This window comes from Lissotriton helveticus, chromosome 2_1, assembly GCF_964261635.1.
Source record: "Lissotriton helveticus chromosome 2_1, aLisHel1.1, whole genome shotgun sequence".
NCBI classification, from domain to species: Eukaryota; Metazoa; Chordata; class Amphibia; order Caudata; family Salamandridae; genus Lissotriton; species Lissotriton helveticus.
Genome location: NC_136059.1, coordinates 1,935,454,874 through 1,935,472,722, shown reverse-complemented (window position 1 = coordinate 1,935,472,722; position 17,849 = coordinate 1,935,454,874). Strand labels below are relative to the sequence as shown.

Genomic DNA, 17,849 nt, shown 5'->3' with positions numbered 1-17,849 from the left:
CTTTAACAAGTTGGTGGCTTGGTTCTGAAAAACCAATGTAAAGCTTGATCAATGAAGTGTATATATATGTTGAGGAGTACTAAAATCAAATAAAAAAAGTTGAAGTTAAAAAAAAATGTTGTGAACCAACTACCTTGGATGGGCAATGATTCTTTATTGTGATCGTGATAAAAGTGCTGAACTGCACCTCAATATGCTCCACAAACCCTCTTGTGAGTTAAGCTTTCAACTGCTGGCTCACATCTAATTGAGAAACAAGGATGCTTAGGTTCCCCCCCACTTTCTTTTGCAAACTGAGTGCCTTTAGCGCTGACCATTGGGGACCTTGAACTTTCTCTCATTTTAGCTAGTCAAAGTGCCCCTATAATTATGCGCTCTCGGGAAAACAGTCTGACTCCCTACATTTCCATGTCGGTAATATGGGTCTAACATTGGTAGAGTAATGGTTTTCTTTTTCCTATTTCACAGGCTTGTACAAATTGTATGATACTTATCTCCACAATTACCAGTGGCTAAAAACTCTCCCCGGTAGCTTGTCTCCTTTCTGGTGAAGAATTGGCTTGGTAGTTTGGTCTGCCCTGTTCCCATGATGCACTGGGCCAGGGACAACCTAATTTGCATATAGCCAGGTTCTGAGCTGGGATGGGGCAGTGAGCTAAATAACGGTGATGGATCAAGCCCTGATCTTTGGACTGGGTAAGAGTGGTCTGCTTAATTCAGACACTCTGTTCATCACCACCCCCTTTTCTGAATCGTTTTTGGCCACTATAGGTGTGGTAGGGTATACTCAGACATGAGTCCCTTGCTCACTGCTCCATCAGGATTCAAGCAAGCCGGGCCGACGAGGCTGAAATGCCAGAAACCGGTCCCCGGTAGCTTGTCTCCTTTCTGGTGAAGAATTGGCTTGGTAGTTTGGTCTGCCCTGTTCCCATGATGCACTGGGCCAGGGACAGACTAATTTGCATATAGCCAGGTTCTGAGCTGGGATGGGGCAGTGAGCTAAATAACGGTGATGGATCAAGCCCTGATCTTTGGACTGGGTAAGAGTGGTCTGCTTAATTCAGACACTCTGTTCATCGCCACCCCCTTTTCTGAATCGTAAAAACTCTCATGACTCATCTTTGATAGTCTCAGACATAGCTATTATGGTATGTCTCCCTCCCCCCTTACACATGGAAACTACAGACATACATTAATATATAACCAAACTTACCGTCTTCCAGTTACCACAGGAAGAAAATCTTCTGTCTTGGCCTCAACAATTTTAATTGTAACATGATGTAAGTCTGAAATACCCACAGACATGTCTTCAAGCATTCCAACTTCTTCACCTACAAAGAGGAAACAAAAGAAATAAACTAGTAAAGTATCTGAAATATCATACTGGAAAAGAACGTGTTGCAATGGGTAGGGAGACACTAAAGTAGACGTGCCCTTTTTATTAGGTCTCGCCTACGCAGCAAGCATGGGCTGCATAGGAGGGGACCTCATGTAATCGATTCCGTTTTTGCCCTGAAAACGTGCACGCGTTGCATTGCTTAGAATGGCAATGAGTGCACGTTTAGCGATTCCCTTGCCGGAGCGAGAAGCGCAATATGGTAGCAATTATCATGCTAGCTCCCTCAAGGGAAATGCTGCACGTCCCTGCTCTCGGCCGGCCGCACTCCCCCCACTTGTTTTGTAGATGCTTATGCCTGCTTTGAAGGTGGTGCGTGGTGAGCGGGAGGCTGTGCGGAGACAAGGCCTTGCGCGGTTCACGGCGCTCACGGTGTTGTTTCTTGGTGCTTTTCATACTCGAGCGACCCAGACAAAGACAGCCCCAGCTGCAAGAGGAGGCGGACCCGCACCAACTTAACGAGCTGGCAGCTGGAGGAGCTGGAGAAGGCCTTCAATGAGAGCCACTACCAAGATGTGCTCATGCGGGAGGCGCTGCGGTTCGACCTTGTGGAGACCAGAGTGCAGGTATGTGGCATCTTGAGATAGGGCAATTCCCGGGGGGCCTGCGCCAAGTTAGAGCACTCGGCAGTAGGGCCTTGAGGGTAGGGACAGGTTCCTTGGACAATAAGCATTCTCAAAACCTGTAACAGGAGCTCAGGCCACACAGAGTTCAAATCAGTCCATGGGAGGCAGAGCTATGACCCCCTAGGAGCACGGTACATTTGGAGATATGTCCCTCTCCTGAACACCCAGCCTGTGTTATCAGACCTCACATCACCTAGTAGCTCTGGCCTTCCTGGAGCTTGCAGCCTCTAGCAGCTCCCTGCCCCTTGGACCACCCAGTGACCCGGGGGTGTATCTCGAGCCACCAGGGCTCCCTTCCTCTAGCGGCAGCCGTCCCCTAGCAGGCCCAGTCCTCCCACAGCCCATGTCTCCTAGCAGCCCCATCCTCTTAGTTCATGTGCTCAAGCAGTCCTAGTCTTCTCGGAACCCCCTTTCTCTTTACAGCTAGCCCCCCCTCACAGCTCCTGTTCTGGACCTTCAAGCTTCCATGCCCTAGCACCTCCAGTCGTATCTTAACTCCCTTCCCCTAGCATCTCAGGCCTTCCCCCAGAAGCCCCGTCATTGTTAGCTCCTGTCCCTTAGCAGTCCCTGAGCTTCTAGACCCGCAGAGCTCCCGTCCACTAGCAGCCTCGGCGCTTTCAACTCCCGTCCTCTAGCTGTCCCAGCCGCCTGAACTTGCGGACCCTTCAATTCCCATCCCCTAGCAGTCCCTGCCTTCCGAACTCCCGTTCCATAGCAGCTCCAGTCCCGGGTGCCAGACCATCGTTAGCTGTCCTTCAATTCATTCTCACCCCGAAAATATGCTCATTAAACATTTACTTTTATATTGCAAAAAATAAATTCTCACAGAAAAGGCACTGGAAATATTGTGAAAATAGGCATCTAGTCTTCTGCATTTTTGTTTAAAAACATTTTCATTCTTGGTGCTAAACATTTTTTTAACAGATGATTCAGCATTATGGTCCTTTATGCCAGCAACGTTGACCACAATACCCCTATAATCCAGGTTAAAATGTTAAAGAAATAAAAATATAAGAAGGTGAAATGCGAGATCTCGATTTAGTTGAATGAATCAAATAGAGTCCCCCACAGAAGATATACCAAAACATTAGAAAGCGCCCCTCCCGTTTTGTAATCACAGTTCTTGTTTACCCTCAACAGCATTCATCAGCCATTGGCACAGAGTATCAAGGGCGCACTCTGCATTATATTTATTGTGTCCTGACATGCCGATTTACGAAGCCTTCATGCCTCTTTGAGGCATAAAATAGTATATTGTGCAAAATATATTTGAACATTATTGTGCGGTTTCGTTTGGTTCAGGGAACGTGAGCCCGTGGCTTTCTGCATTATTTGCGTTAGAAGTAGCAGAAAAGCCTGGTCTCCACTAAAACAGCACACTATATTAACAAGCATTGCCATAGTCAATAGGTCTCGCCTTTGGGACCTTATAAGTGTTTAGCCATGCAACAGTTGATGTTGTTGCACCAAGGATATTGTGCTGCATAACTAAGAACTTATAAGGTCCCAAAGGCGAGACCTTTTGGCTATGCCAATGCTTGTTACAATTTGAATGTACACAAGATCTCCAGTCACTTCCCCTTGACAAGTAATTTTTCTTAAATCTGTGGTGAGTTAAGTGTCTAAATTATAAAGTATTAGTCACAGACATAATATCTACTGATTGTAAAGAAAATACTCGTCAAGGGGAAGTGACTAGAGATCTTGTGCACATTCAACTTGTGGTAAAAATTGCACATCCACTTTTGTATCTCCTTACTCAATGCAACTCACATTCTTACAAGTTGTCAAGGTATGCTAAGCCTGGAGGAAGTTCTTCAGAATGGGTGGTCGAAGGGTGGACTGCTACACCATCACTCCTAAACTATTGCAGAATCCTTTTTCAAATTTCAGAGATTTATGAAAACTCTGTTAGCCATTTTAGGCTCAATGCAAACAATACAAACAAAACTAAATCCTAAAAAGTTTACAAATTAGCAACCAACTTTTTTCCTAATAGGGTATTAATAAAAGCAATGTTAAAATGGGAACTTACATCATCTAATATATGACGCTTTCTTACAAATGGGTGAAGCATCATTATACAAATTCAACTAACGTCTGTTACAGACCTTACTGTATTAAAGCAAGTCCAAGGAGGGCAGACAGGCAACTCTAGGACCACAAAAAATATGAGAGTTTCAGCTCCTAACTTGGAATAATATAAATCACTCTATCCTTTCCGCATGCCCATGATCTTTCCACCCATAACAACATTATTTTATCAACAAGTAATACTTCTTTTTCATTATTCTTGTTGTGAGCATGTTATTGTTTTTAACATGATTATTGTTACTTGCACATTTTGAACAATGGAGTCCTTAGATCATTTCAAAGCATGGGCATGGCCGCCACTGGTATGCCAATGACAAGGTTTTATTATTCACTCAAAGATACTTCCAAGTTCCAAGCAACTAAGTCTTCAATGTTTCTTTCTTGAGTTCATATGGTTCCTGGCATCTTGCAAAGACTGTAATTTGTGTACATTTGTGTCAGAGGGAGGACCAAGTCACAGTTTTTACATAAATACAAGTCATCCAGTGACAACAAGTGCCCATAGTTGTGTGGTCACAGATTAATTTTATTGTTTACCATGTTATGGTCACCGATTACCCATCACTCTTGAATGTATGAATAAGATCTGCCAGAATGCAAGCAGAAACCACTAATTTATCAGATAACAATATATATGGACATGCCCCTGGAGATTTCCCTGTGCACATAAGTGTGAGTGAACACAATAGTCTAGCAGAAGTGAAGAAGACAATATGAGAAATACAAGGGTAACAAGTACTGTGGGACAATGAAAATGCAGAGGAAAGCTCCACACAACAAGATGGGTGCCAAGTCTACCACCTATACTTACCTGATTAGCAATCGCTGCCAAAAGGACCTAGATGAGTGGCACAATATTGGGCTTTTTGTACAGCTGCAAAGGATTTATCAGTGTATCAGTACTACCAGGCTGACTATATAATTTACTTCATGAGTCACAGCGAGAATGTTCCTGGAACCAAAGGACAATCATTCCTTGTCGGTTTGGCTGAAAGCTATTACGGATCAGGAGGGTGTGCACTTTTACTCCATTAAAGCTTCTACCAGTGTTGTGAACTCATCCAGGGCAATCTGTGTAGCTCATGAAAACTAACAAGGAAATAACTCTGTTGCATTTAAGAGTTATAGAAAAGTCAACATCCTCTTCTTTTATATGCCACGTATCATGGCTCTGATTCCACCTACTACTGGTTATGGTCTCTATCTACAGTAGTGACTTTTGAAGAACTCTTATCCTCTCACACAGTCACACAACTGCTGATACCCGAGGCATACCTCTAGCTTGTGTTCTGATGCACATCACCATGCTTTCTTTCTCTGACTCCTTCAATTTTCTTTGCAGTGATATTTGTGGCAAAATCTGTAGGTGCAAGTGTAGTTTTTTGCCATCAAAGTAATGGGATGGTTGTGGAGTTTCGTAGTTTGCCGTCAACATTCACATAATTTCTTACAGCACTGCAAGATAATGTTCACTGCAGATACGTTCCCCCTGCAAGTTTATCTGTTGCTTTTCTACGCACAATTGTACTGCATATGAAAAGAAAGAACAAATGTTTTCTGCAAAGCATATATTTTGTGGTGTCATTTTGTTACTGTCAAGTAAAAGCACGTGTCAGATCATTGTTGTAAAAATCTTGATTTTCAAACGGAAGTGTCAAAATAAAAAGCTATGAGAGTATAAAATGATCTACATAATGTTATGAAGGTTGCAAAAAAAATATAGAGTACTTTACGATAGATCATTTGCTTAGCATATTCTTTTAGTATTCCCATCTAAGCCCACCTCAACTTGTCAAGAATGAGTAGCTACACATTTATGGTTACCGAACATAAAATGAGGCCTGTCTGCAGCAGGTATCACTGAATTTGTCAAATAGCAGCAACTTCTTCAAATCTCTTGATGCAGGCACATACACTGTTGTTTTAAGATAGAATTTACACATTTGACAGAACTTAGCATTTAGATAGTTAGCCTGCTGATTAGAATATGTTCCAAAGTGAATTGACTGTGTAGTAGGATAATCAACTAGTTGTGGTCAGTGATGAATCAACATTTATTTTGATTATTTTTGCTTAAATAAAATCTTAATCTATAACCAGCATTAACTTTGGCTTACATGATATACACATGAGGTATTCATTATATACTTGAATTATATCATTTACTAGTTTCATGAAATTCACATTTAGATTTAGCAGAGTGAGCCATATACATATATTTGATTAATCTTTAGCTAGCCAATGTGATTTAAAGTTAGGGTGAATGGGCCCAGGTACTTCACTCTATCTTGAAGTAAATATTATATTTCTGCCAGCTGTGCATAATATTTTCTGTTTCAGATAACAACGCCACAGTGTGCTCATTAAAATGTTGTTCTTTGATAGCTTACATTTTTAAGATTGTAGTACAGTGTTGGTTCGGTTTGAAACTTCAACACATGCAGTAGATCGGAAAGTTGAGGAGTCAATACTCTTTTGTGTAAAATCATAAAGATTACAGTGGGAGAAAGAGTTGGCATTGTACTATTCCATGAGAAGGAGGCTACACCATGGAAAGTAGAGAACATTAGATTTTTATTGGTCATCGCTTGGTGGGAAACAAAAGATTGTAACTTTTGGATGAAATGTTGTGATTTAACTGTGTGAAGCTTGCTAGTTAGATCACTTGCCCCTGTCCACTATCACAGGGGACATCGTCTCTCATCTCCTGAGGCCAATGTTTCTTATTTTCCTGCTTGCTGAAGTATTCGCAACAGCAAGAGCCTTTCTTCTGATTCTTTCGATTCTATATTTGCTGATACGAACTGCTTAAAAAGTTCCCCGACCCAGCCACAATAGTAGCTAGAACAAGGGTGTTTCCTTTATGGAAACAAGTCTTTGCCTTGCTTTGCACATGATCCTTTGATATATTAACTCTCTGTATTATAAACTGTACTGCTTGGATTATATTAATCCATGCTGTATCCAAGAGAAAATCTATTTGACTTGATGGAACTGAATAAAATTTAATTTTACTAACCTGCTAATAACCTTCATGGTTTGTATATCTACTCCTCTCTGTCTTTTCTGTGGACACAACCTGCTTCACCGCCAACACATTTTGCAATTTCAGCCTCAGTTCGAGACAAAGACACCTCTGGTTGGAGATAGCAGAGTGTTGTGCTGCAATTAGAGAGGTGCAAGAGACCACCCTTTATCAAATCTAATCTCGCTATCAAGTCTGGTAGCAGAGGATGGTTCTCACTGGGGTATATGTAGTTAGAATTTGTCCAAAATTCTGTCTGAATTTGCCCCAGACCAATATGTGTCCTGAATTCCCCATGTTCCAACTCGGAGAAATGGCGGTGTTCCTGAAAGGTTGCAGAGTCCTTGAGCGTATGAATATAGTAGTGCTATGCATTTTTAGAAGCTTGTCGAGCTTTTATGTGTTTTGTGAGAATTGATGAGTTAGTGTGTTGTGCAGTGTGATGTCCATTTTGACTCTTAGAGAGCTTTGAGTTGTCACTAGGATTGCAATGCTGGTGGTGTAATTGCGTGTGCTTAATGAAATATAGACACGCTTGCTGCAAGAGTTGAAGAGTTGTTATCAGACTCATCGAAGATCAAGATCTCGGGATTGGTATTAAGTATATTACATTGTAACGTCTCTGTTAAAGTTTGTAGTGTGGACCGTGAAGCACTATCAGCTGCACATTGAGATAGGGACTCTTAATTTCTATTGTGAGTTTTTAATAACAGAGATTGCCATCTGGTTAGTCCTTTTGCACAGAGGAATAAACCGCACTAGTCAGAGTGATATCCTGCTGGTTGAGATTTCACTTTGCATGTGTGACAACGTCTTTGTGTTGTTCCCCAACCCCGTTTAGAGTGATTGTGTATTTCACATTTTCTTTAATGGAACAGACAAGAGTTGTGTTTTATTTTTGGTCTTCGTTATTCTACTATTGCAAAGTTAAATTGCTGCTCGATGAGCTCTGCTGTGAGGTACTGCGAGTTGCGTCATAGGGTGCCATGCTGGTATTGATCGGTCAGTGTGTGCTGAACTGGGATTGGTAGTTACGTCAAAGAGAGCAGCACTGTGAGTGGACAGTTCTGTGATGTCACGCTGAGATTGGATATTAGCATACTCTACTGTAGTTCACTGAAAGATTTTTTTAAATTTGAAGTCATTGTTGCATTAAATTGAAGTAAAGATGCAATGCTTTAAGACTTTGAGAAATTTGTTAAAGTGTATTGTAGGAGTTCCTGTCACAGGAGGGTGAGTAGGCTCCTCCAGATGGCATGCCCGCTCATTATATGAGTACGCAGATTAGACTTCATCCATCTATTTGATAAAATAATGGACTAGAATCATTGCTGATAAAGGGTCTTTGGAGTTGTAGAACATTTGAGGCAAGCATTGTATGATAGCTAGCCCCCACCTAGACCTGCACAGTATGAGGCTTTGAATGCATGGGCTCATGCCGCACATACAAAAGACATGGAAAAGTATAAAGCCTGCCCTAAAAGGATAGTGCGTAGTTGGGCAGATGCAAAGTGGGAGGCCAACCAATTAGTATAGAGGAAGGATATAATCAGAAGATAAACTATGTATCCCACACTGACAAATACCAAATCAGGGGAAAAGAAAGCACGAGAGAGGGGAGAATAGGGTGCATAGACAGAGGAAAATATAGATAATGATTTTAGTGATAATTTCTTGAAGGCATGGCTTGTTTCTAAATGATGGTTTTCCCAAAATGTAGCAAAGCTGACTGGATGAAACCAACCAACAGATGGTATAACTATAAGTGCACCAGTTGCTCAAGTCAATCAGGAACCGGTTACCTCCAGTTGTCTCAGTTCCTGTAATGGGAACTTCAGTCATTACAACTTTTGCTCTAGCCCCAAGTCTGCAAACAACTGTATAGGTTCCAGCTGTGTCAGGGTATGTGCATATACCCGACACCTACATGGCGGATTCAGTGCCCAATACTCAGTTAGTGCAGGCCTTTTAGATCTGGGGGCATGCCCCACATCAGAAGGGACTCCGAGTGTGAGTGAATCCACAGATAAGATTAGTAATAGCCTCATAACATAGGCTGCCCTGTGATCTCTGGGTGTTGTTAGACTAAACGTAGAGTTGGATGAGCTCATAAAGTGAAATCTTGACACTAATGATATAAACGGATAAAAATAGGAACTCTTGTTCGTATGTAAGGAGGGCACCCAACCTGATCTAAACCTGATCTATCTAAAAATCAGTCCTCACGGAAGAATTTTAGGATGCATGTTAAAGAGGATGCATTCAATACGTAAGGGTGGGCGTAGTTCGCGAAGTAGCGCTACGCGAAGCTACGCGAAGTGCACTTCGCGAACTTCACATAGCACTACGCGAGCTGCGTAGTAGCATGTTCGCACTGTGCACGATGCGTTTTCAATGATTGCACAGTGCGGACAAGCATCCGGCACTGTGCAAGCATTGAAAACGGCATCTTGCACAGTGCGAGCTGTCATTTTCTGCTGCTCGAGTAGATTATTACTCGAACGGCAGCTTTCTCAACGCGAACAGGTAGTTTCTCATTGACAGCGGTCGCGAGCATGCGCAACCACTCACAATGAGAAAGCTGACCTCCTCGCGTTGAGAATCTCGCCGGGATGTCATTTTACTTGCTCGCGGTCGCCAACATGACGTTCAGGACCGCGAACAAGCAAAAAATGACCGCTGCACTACGCTACGCTGCACTACGCATGTTCGCACTGTGCTACGCGCAGCTCGCGTAGTGCGAAGTTGCGAAAACTTCGCAAACTCCGCGAGCGTAGCGTAGTGCTTCACCCAGGGTTATTCAATAGCATGATAATTCCTGGGATAAAGGTACATTTGAGGAAGCTACTGGCCAGTATACAGAAGTGGACTGTTAGCGAGAAGATCAAGTACAGGTGGGCCCACACAGAAAGAAAAAAAAAGAGGAGAAAGGGTGGCTGGAGGACGAGGCTAATGGCAGTAGAGAACCCCGCCTCCACCTAGCCTCAGGTGACCGCTGCCTCTCCCCTCATCAATGGAGCACGCCGGCAATGCTAGAGAGGAGAGCTGAGAGTTCGTACGCCGAGCAGTTCTAACATGGAAAAAGCAAGCAGCGAGCAGAAAACTAAGGGTGGCTTGCTGGCAGCTCGCTGGTGTGTGGAACAACTCTTCTGGTGAGTCTGGACTCTGACAAAAAGTCCAGTGAATTTTCGGGAAACGGAGCAGCGAGAGGTGGGATCCTGGACGTTGAATGCCACGTGCTCACCTCCAGGTCTTCTACAGAACTGTTCTCTTACGGAGCACAGAGCGCAAGTGATTCAGAAAAGCTGCTGCCATTCTCTATGTTAAGGAAAGGGGGAGGAGGAGGCGAGGTGGCGGCATCGAAATAGCCTACTGATACAAGCAGGTGAGCGGCAACTGGTGAGCAGAGGAAACAGGGCTAGTGGTGGAAGTGTTAAAACAGTGTCATACTGCAATAGTGTTGTAGGAAAATCAGGAGTATAGCGACAAAGTGTATGCACGCTGTTTCTTTACAGAAATGTGTTCTTAACCAAAAAACGGAGAAAACAACTAAGATGAGGAAACAGTTAAAACTTGCGGCAGCAGCTGCTAAAACGGACCTGCGGTTGCGGCAAAGGCCAAAAAACGCCTAGTTCAAGCCAGACTAAATCAGCCATCAGCCAAAGCAGGCAATAAAACGATTCGAGGGGAAATGAGCTCTAGCTCTGAAAGTTCGGAGACAGATGCCTTTGAATTGCAGCATGGACTGGAAGACCATAACGAGGCAAGTACGAAAGAGGGTTCAGAATTGGAAAGGAAAGTCAAGGAATGGGATACAACATCAGGGTCTCTTTCAGGCCGCAAAAAACAAGAGTTGAAAAATTCCAGAGACTTTCCTCTTTTTTGTAAAAAAGAACCTCCTACCTATTACCACTCAAGTACTCGCAAAGCAAAGCCAAGGCTCGCCAGGGGAGACAACACTTGAGCTATTAGGTAATACAACACCGTTCTCTATCACACTATCTTCACCATTAATGTCTCTCACCATCGCTGTCTTCGCCGCCCCTCTCAGGTGTTTCAGCTCAGTCTTTGAGCGCAGGAGAGATATGGACTGAAGAAGTGGCCCTGTTCTCCTTCAAACTAGTCCATTGGTTGTAGCAGCCTGACTCCCACATTTCTCCCTCAGCAAAAATGCAATACAATATCAGCTTGAGGGCAGTCTTCAGGTCCAGAAAACTTAACCAGTACTGACTAAAGATTAGCCTCAAGAGAAGGGCAGCTCAGAGCCACTAGAGTTGCCTGTGCAAAAAGATAAATGCGGGATAGAGCCAAGACCTGAAGAATCTGAGTCCGAAACCCAAAATGACACGGCTAGCATGCACCAGATTGAAATTAAAACAATGCTCAATTTAAGACTAGAAGAGATTTGATATTTGAAGAAATCTCAAGAAATCGAGATAGCGGCACTTCACCTCCATTTGGGGAAAATAGAAGAGGCAGTTGCGAGCTTCCCTATCAGAATCCAAGAAGCTAAATTGAGGATATCCCAACTAGAGTACCTAATGAATGCCATGCTTCAGCAAGTAAACTCGGCGGCACAGGATAAAATAATCTTGGAGAACAAAATTGAAGAACTCGAAAACCATTCACGCCGTTCAAACTTGTGGATTGTCAGGGTCAAAGAGAGGTGTGAAGGAGCCAATACACATCAATGGGTGGAGTCATTTATCAAGCAAAAGGTGATCCCTGAGTTTTCCAGAGATCTAACATTGACCAGGGCACATCGCATTCCAGCTCATCTTCCACCCAACATGAAGTTCCCTCGCACAATATTAGTCAACTTTGCGGACTATCGTATCAAGGAGAAAATTGTGACTAAGGCAATCCAGCTGAGACAATTCAATATCAATGATGGGACTAAATGTAGAATTTTTGCAGACATGTCTGTAGCGGCTGCACGAAGGCACAAGGAGTTCTCAAAACTTTTGTATCTTTTTAAAGCTCAAGGGGCGCAGGCGTCCATTGCGCAGCAATCCAAACTTAAAGTTCTTGTGCAGGGGAAGTTCCATATGTTTACACAAATTGAGGAGGCCCGGAATTACTTAAAGTTTTCTCAGTTGTGAAGTAAATCCGACTTTGCACTCTTCTTTTCTTTTTTTTCTTTCTCTTTTCTCTCTGTATGATTTTGTTTTTGTTCGAGGGATAGCTTCATTTGAGGGGGGCAGGCCACCTATGGTGCAGTACCAGAGCACCATTAAGTTTAGAAGGGGGGTGAAATGTGGATACCGGGGAGGCCACATTTCCAGTGGGAGGGCGAGGTCATGGGGTGGGAGCACATGGGGTGCTGGGAAGGAGGAAGGGCAAAATAAATTTAAAAAAAAGAGCAGTAGCAAACAGGAGAGAAAAGTACAGAATGGAAAAGGGAATGTTAAGATCTTCTTTCAATACCGGGAATATGAATAAATTAGTAGATGTTGTATTATATCGTTGAACGTCAATGGTATACCGAATAGACAAAAATATGGCGTGTTGGTAAGGTGGCTGGTTAAATTAAAACCTCAAATTCTTTTCATGCAAGAAACTAATTTACCAAAACTCTTCATCCCGGGCATGTTTTCCAGAGCCTTTTTTGCTTCGACTGGGGTCGCGATGAGAGGGGTCCAAATGTATGTTTCTACAGAAATTGATTTGGAATTTGTACAAGAAAAGCGAGATCCCCAGGGTAGATGGATTTGGATTAAGGTCAAAATTAATGCCCAGGCAAAAAAAGTTCTCAATGCCTTGACTCAGGATCTGCAGTTAATTGATGCTTGGCGTAGGATTAATCAGGCTACTCGGGAATACACCTGCTATTCTCGTCAGTTTCACACCACCTCACGTATTGATTTTTTGTTAATATCACGGTCTCTGGTACTCACTGCTGCAGAAATTGGAGCAAATGCCTTTTCAGATCACTCCTATGTTGAAATCGAGTTAGAAGTTGGGGATGGGAGGAGGAGGAGGTCCAGGTGGCAGATGGACCGCCTCCTCCTCCAGGACCCTCTCTGGCTAGGGAGTTTTAAGGATTGGTTTCTAGATTTTTTTTAATATGAATGAAGGGACAGCTGATATTTTCTCTTTCTGAGTGGTTTTAAAACCGCCGCCCAGGGTCAAATGATTGCAGTATCTGCAGGAAAGGTGAGAAAACGTTTAGATAAAATTGCAGAACTCAAGTTATCTCTTCAAAGTGCCTTCAGATTTCGTAATTCTCCAACACATGGGTCAGTGGGAAGAAGCAAATAAGACGTTGAGAGACTATTTTATTCTCGAGGAAATTAATAGTTTTCAGACCTATTTACAAAAGGTTTATAAAGAAAGTCAAATGGTGGGGAAAATGCTAGCTTGGTCAACAAAAGCATGTCAGGAATAAGCCTGTATTCTGGAGCTAATAGACCCTAAGTCTAACATAGCAGTAACAGATAGAGCAGAGATTACCCGGGTCTTTGTTGAACATTACCAACAACTATACACCACAAAATACATCATTAGGCCTGAAGCGATTCATGAATATTTTGCAGAAGTAGAAATCCCCAGGGTATCTATGAATTCTGCTGCCCAGCTACAAAACGAAATAGTAGCATCAGAGATTTTGGCAGTTATAAAGGCCATGGCTGAGGCAAAAGCCTGTGGGGAAGACAGACTACACATCAAATTTTATACATTTTTTGCTAAAGAGCTGATAGCATTTCTTAAGAAATTAGTTAACCATGTAAAAACTGGAGTTGCTGTTCCAGCAGAGTTTAACCCCTTCGGGGCTGATGACGAGCTGGGCTCGTGATGGCGCACACCAGTCGTGCGCGGATGACAAGGCCAGCTCGTCATGAGCCCCACCCTCGGGGGAAGCGCTGGCGCTCCCCCCGAGGGTCTCCGATCGCGCTCGTTTTGCTGGGGGCGGCAGCGGAAGAGTTTTCGCTGCCGCCCCTCCCCATGGGAATCCCTGATGACGTCAGCGCGCATAGCGCGCGCTGACATCATCAGGGATTCCCAGCGCTCGGGAAGCCATTTGCTTCCTGCGCGTCTTTGAAAAAAGTAGGTTTTGGGAGTCCGGCGGGCGTTTGGGGCCGCAAAGAGGCATCAGGGGAGAGGAAAGAGATTTTCCTCCCCCCTGATGTCTCTTTGCAGGGCATTTCTGCCTCACGATCGTGCACAGCGTCGCGATCGTGCGGCGGAAATGGCCCCACTAGCACCAGGGATTCAAATTTAGTTTATAGGAAGTGACCCCTTGGGCAAGGGTCGCTTCCAGGCGGGGAGTGAATATGTTTTCGTTTTTCTGCCCCCCCTGGGGGCAAATCGGCCCGTTTTTTCGGCCGTTTTGCCCCCAGGGGGGATAGAAATTCACCACTAGCACCAGGATTTTTTTTTGGTGGCAATATGGCGGCCATGTGCAATGTTTACATTTTTCTGTCCCCCCTGGGGGCAAATCGGCCCGTTTTTTTGCCGTTTTGCCCACAGGGGGGGGGGGGGGGGGCAGAAAATGCCCACTAGCACCAGGGATTTTGTTTTTAGCTTTTAGGAAGCGACCCCTTGGGCAAGGGTCGCTTCCAGGTGGCCTTACATGAATTTCTAGTTTTTCTGCCCCCCCCCTGGGGGCAAATCGGCCCGTTTTTCGGCCGTTTTGCCCCCTGGGGGGGCAGAAATTTCCCACTAGTACCAGGGATTTTTGTTGGGGCAATGTGTTTGTTTTGGGAAGCGACCCCTTGGGTAAGGGTCGCTTCCAGGTGGCCATGATTGTGTTTTTGTTTTTCTGTCCACCCTGGGGGCAAATCAGCCTGTTTTTTTGCCATTTTGCCCCCAGGGGGGGCAGAAAATGCCCACTAGCACCAGGGAATTTAAATTTAGTTTTTAGGAAGCGACCCCTTGGGCAAGGGTCGCTTCCTGGTGGCAAGTAATTATGTTTTTGAATTTCTGCCCCCCCTTGGGGCAAATCGGACCGTTTTTTTTTTACGTTTTGCCTCCTGTTTTTTGGCCCACTAGGCCCTAGGATTTGAGTTTTGTTCCAATGGTGGTTACAATTTTGGTTGTTTTTTACTGTCCGCCTCCCTTGGTGCCAGTTGGTCTTTTTTTGTCCTTACTGCCTTGGCTGCCGGTGTGTGTGGAGTGGTGCTTGGCTGGCGGTGTGTGTGGAGTGGCACTTGGCTGGTGGTGTGCGTGGAGTGGTACTTGGCTGTCTGTGCACGGAGTGGTGCTTGGCTGGCAGTGTGTGTGGAGTGGCGCTTGGCTTGCGGTGTGCGTGGAGTGGTGCTTGGCTGGCGGTGTGTGTGGAGTTGCGCTTGGCTGGATGGTGTGCGTGCAGTGGTACTTGGCTGTCTGTACACGGAGTGCTGCTTGGCTGGCGGTGTGTGTGGAGTGGCGCTTGGCTGGATGGTGTGCATGGAGTGGTACTTGGTTGCCTGTGCACGGAGTGGTGTTTGGCTGGTGGTGTGTGTGGAGTGGTGTTTGGCTGGCGGTGTGTGTGGAGTGGTAATTGGCTGGATGGTGTGCGTGGAGCGGTGCTTGGCTGGCGGTGCGTGGCGCTTGGCTTGCGGTGTGCGTGGAGTGGTGCTTGGCTGGCGGTGTGTGTGGAGTGGTACTTGGCTGTCGGTGTGCGCTGAGTGGTGTTTGGCTGGCGGTGTGCATGGTCTGGTGCTTGGATGGTGGTGTGGGTGGACTGGCGCTCGGCTGGCGGTGTGTGAGTAGTTACTTTCTGTTGGTCACTACACACACTGCTAGTTGAGTGACACTCCACGCAGTCCATCATTTTGTGTAGTTGCAGTGTCAGAAATGTGGGCGGGAGAAAGTGATGGGCCCTTGAATGGCACTGTTTGCTGGTGTGAGTGTTGAAATGCGATGGGTCCGCGGCTGGCGGTGTAAATGTTTTGTATGTGTCACACGTACGAAAGGTGTATGAATGGCCTGTAAAGAGGTTTGTGCCTTGACGTGGCTTTACAGCTCACGACCTGTGAGTCAGTGGTTCAGTTAATCATACTTTCAATTATACGCAGTGTATTTCATTTTTTGTGAAATTACTTGCGAATACAATTGTATGTACTGAATCATCACTCACCCTCGTGCCAAATCCAACCAGTATGTGAGTGTGCTTGCGGATTAGATGGCTGTGTAGTAATATTTGTTTTTTTCTCTTTCTGCAGTAGGGTGTACCTTGTCCCTTATTTTCATTGTTGTAATGTGTTGCTTTTCCTTCCAGATGGTGTCAGTGGTCTGGTTTGTATCAGGTGTGAAAAGTGCGTGAATGGCCTGTAAAACGGTTGGTGTCTTTTCGTGGCTTTACAGCTCACGAGTTGCGAGTCACTGGTTCGGTTTTTATGCATTTATTTATTGACAGAGCATTTCATTTTTTTTAAATATCATGTTAATAAAATTTTATGTACTGAACCATCACTCGCCCTCGTGCCAAATCCAACCTGTATGTGTGTGTCTTTGAGGAATAGATAGCCGTGCTTGAATCTTTGACTTTTGAGTAACTCAGTTATGGTGTATATTATAGCTATAAATAACTTTCTAAATTTAGATATTATTATTAAATCATGGTTGTATATGTTCATGTCTTTCTGGTGAATTCTATGGTTGTTTTTTCTCCACAATCTCTTGCAAACTTGAAATTGTCTGCCACAAGTTTCATGCGATATTGTCCCCTGAATCGCACGTTCTCCAATTGAAAACTTAATTCATTCAAAACAATTTGGTTTTGCCAGGGGGTTCCCATGAGTTTTTGGCCCGGGCTTGGCGGGATTCTTTGGAAACTACCAAACCCAAACAGTTCTGAAAACTAGACACCCGGGGGAGTCCAGGGAGGTATGGCATGCGTGGGTCCCCCAATGTTTTCCTAAACAGAAATCCCTTCAAACCTTAAATTTAGGTTGAAAAAAAACACTTTTTCATACATTTTTGGGTGGGATCTCTCTGCCGGCACAAATGTCCTACCACACAGCATTCCCCTTGATCTCCCGAGTAAAATGATACCTCACTTGTGTGGGTGGGCCAAAGCCCTGTGACTAAGGTTGGGGTGCTTAATTTGTCAAACCTATATACTAGATTTTTTTTAAATTCATTTTTAGCCTGTTCTGCTTTGGGGCACCCACACAAGTGAGGTATCATTTTACTCTTGAGAACAAGGGGAACGCTGGGTGGTAGGACATTTTTGCCGGCACGGAGATCCCACGCAAAAAAGATTGGAAAAGTGTTTTGTTTACCTAATTTTAAGGTTTGCGAGGAATTCTGGGTAGGAATACATTGGGGGACCCATGCATGCCATACCTCCCTGGACTCCCCCAGGTGTCTAGTTTTCAGACCTGTTTGGGTTTGGTAGTTTCCAAAGATGGCAGCCGAGTCCCGGGCCAAAAACTCAGGTGCCCCCCCCCAAAAATCAAGGTAGTTTTGCTATAGGGTACGATTTGGACCTTTTCCTGTTGCAGCCACTATGCCTAACCACGCAAGTGAGGTACCATTTTTATCGGGAGACCTTGGGGAACGCTGGGTGGGAGGAAATTTGTGTGAGCCCAGTGGTGCCACGCTTTCCCATACAAAAAAGTGTGAAAAAACTGATTTTTTCTGCTAAAATTGAGGTTTGCAAGGGATTCTGGGTAAAGGAACGTTGGAGGATCCACGCAAGCCATACCTCCTTGGAAGCCCCTGGGTGTCTACTTTTCAGAAATGTGTGGGTTTGGTAGGTTTCCCTAGATGGCCGTCTAGC

General features: G+C 44.5%; 1 protein-coding gene across 2 annotated transcripts in view; it reads right to left on the bottom strand.

Moving 5' to 3' along the window:
• The window catches only part of INPP4B (inositol polyphosphate-4-phosphatase type II B), a 1,970,577-nt gene that overhangs the window by 269,302 nt on the left and 1,683,426 nt on the right, over positions 1-17,849 (bottom strand). For both annotated transcript variants that reach the window (XM_078676858.1, XM_078676856.1), the window contains one exon: positions 1,214-1,331. In XM_078676858.1, the coding sequence (XP_078532984.1) occupies positions 1,214-1,331 (118 nt within the window). The remainder of the gene's footprint in view (positions 1-1,213; positions 1,332-17,849) is intronic.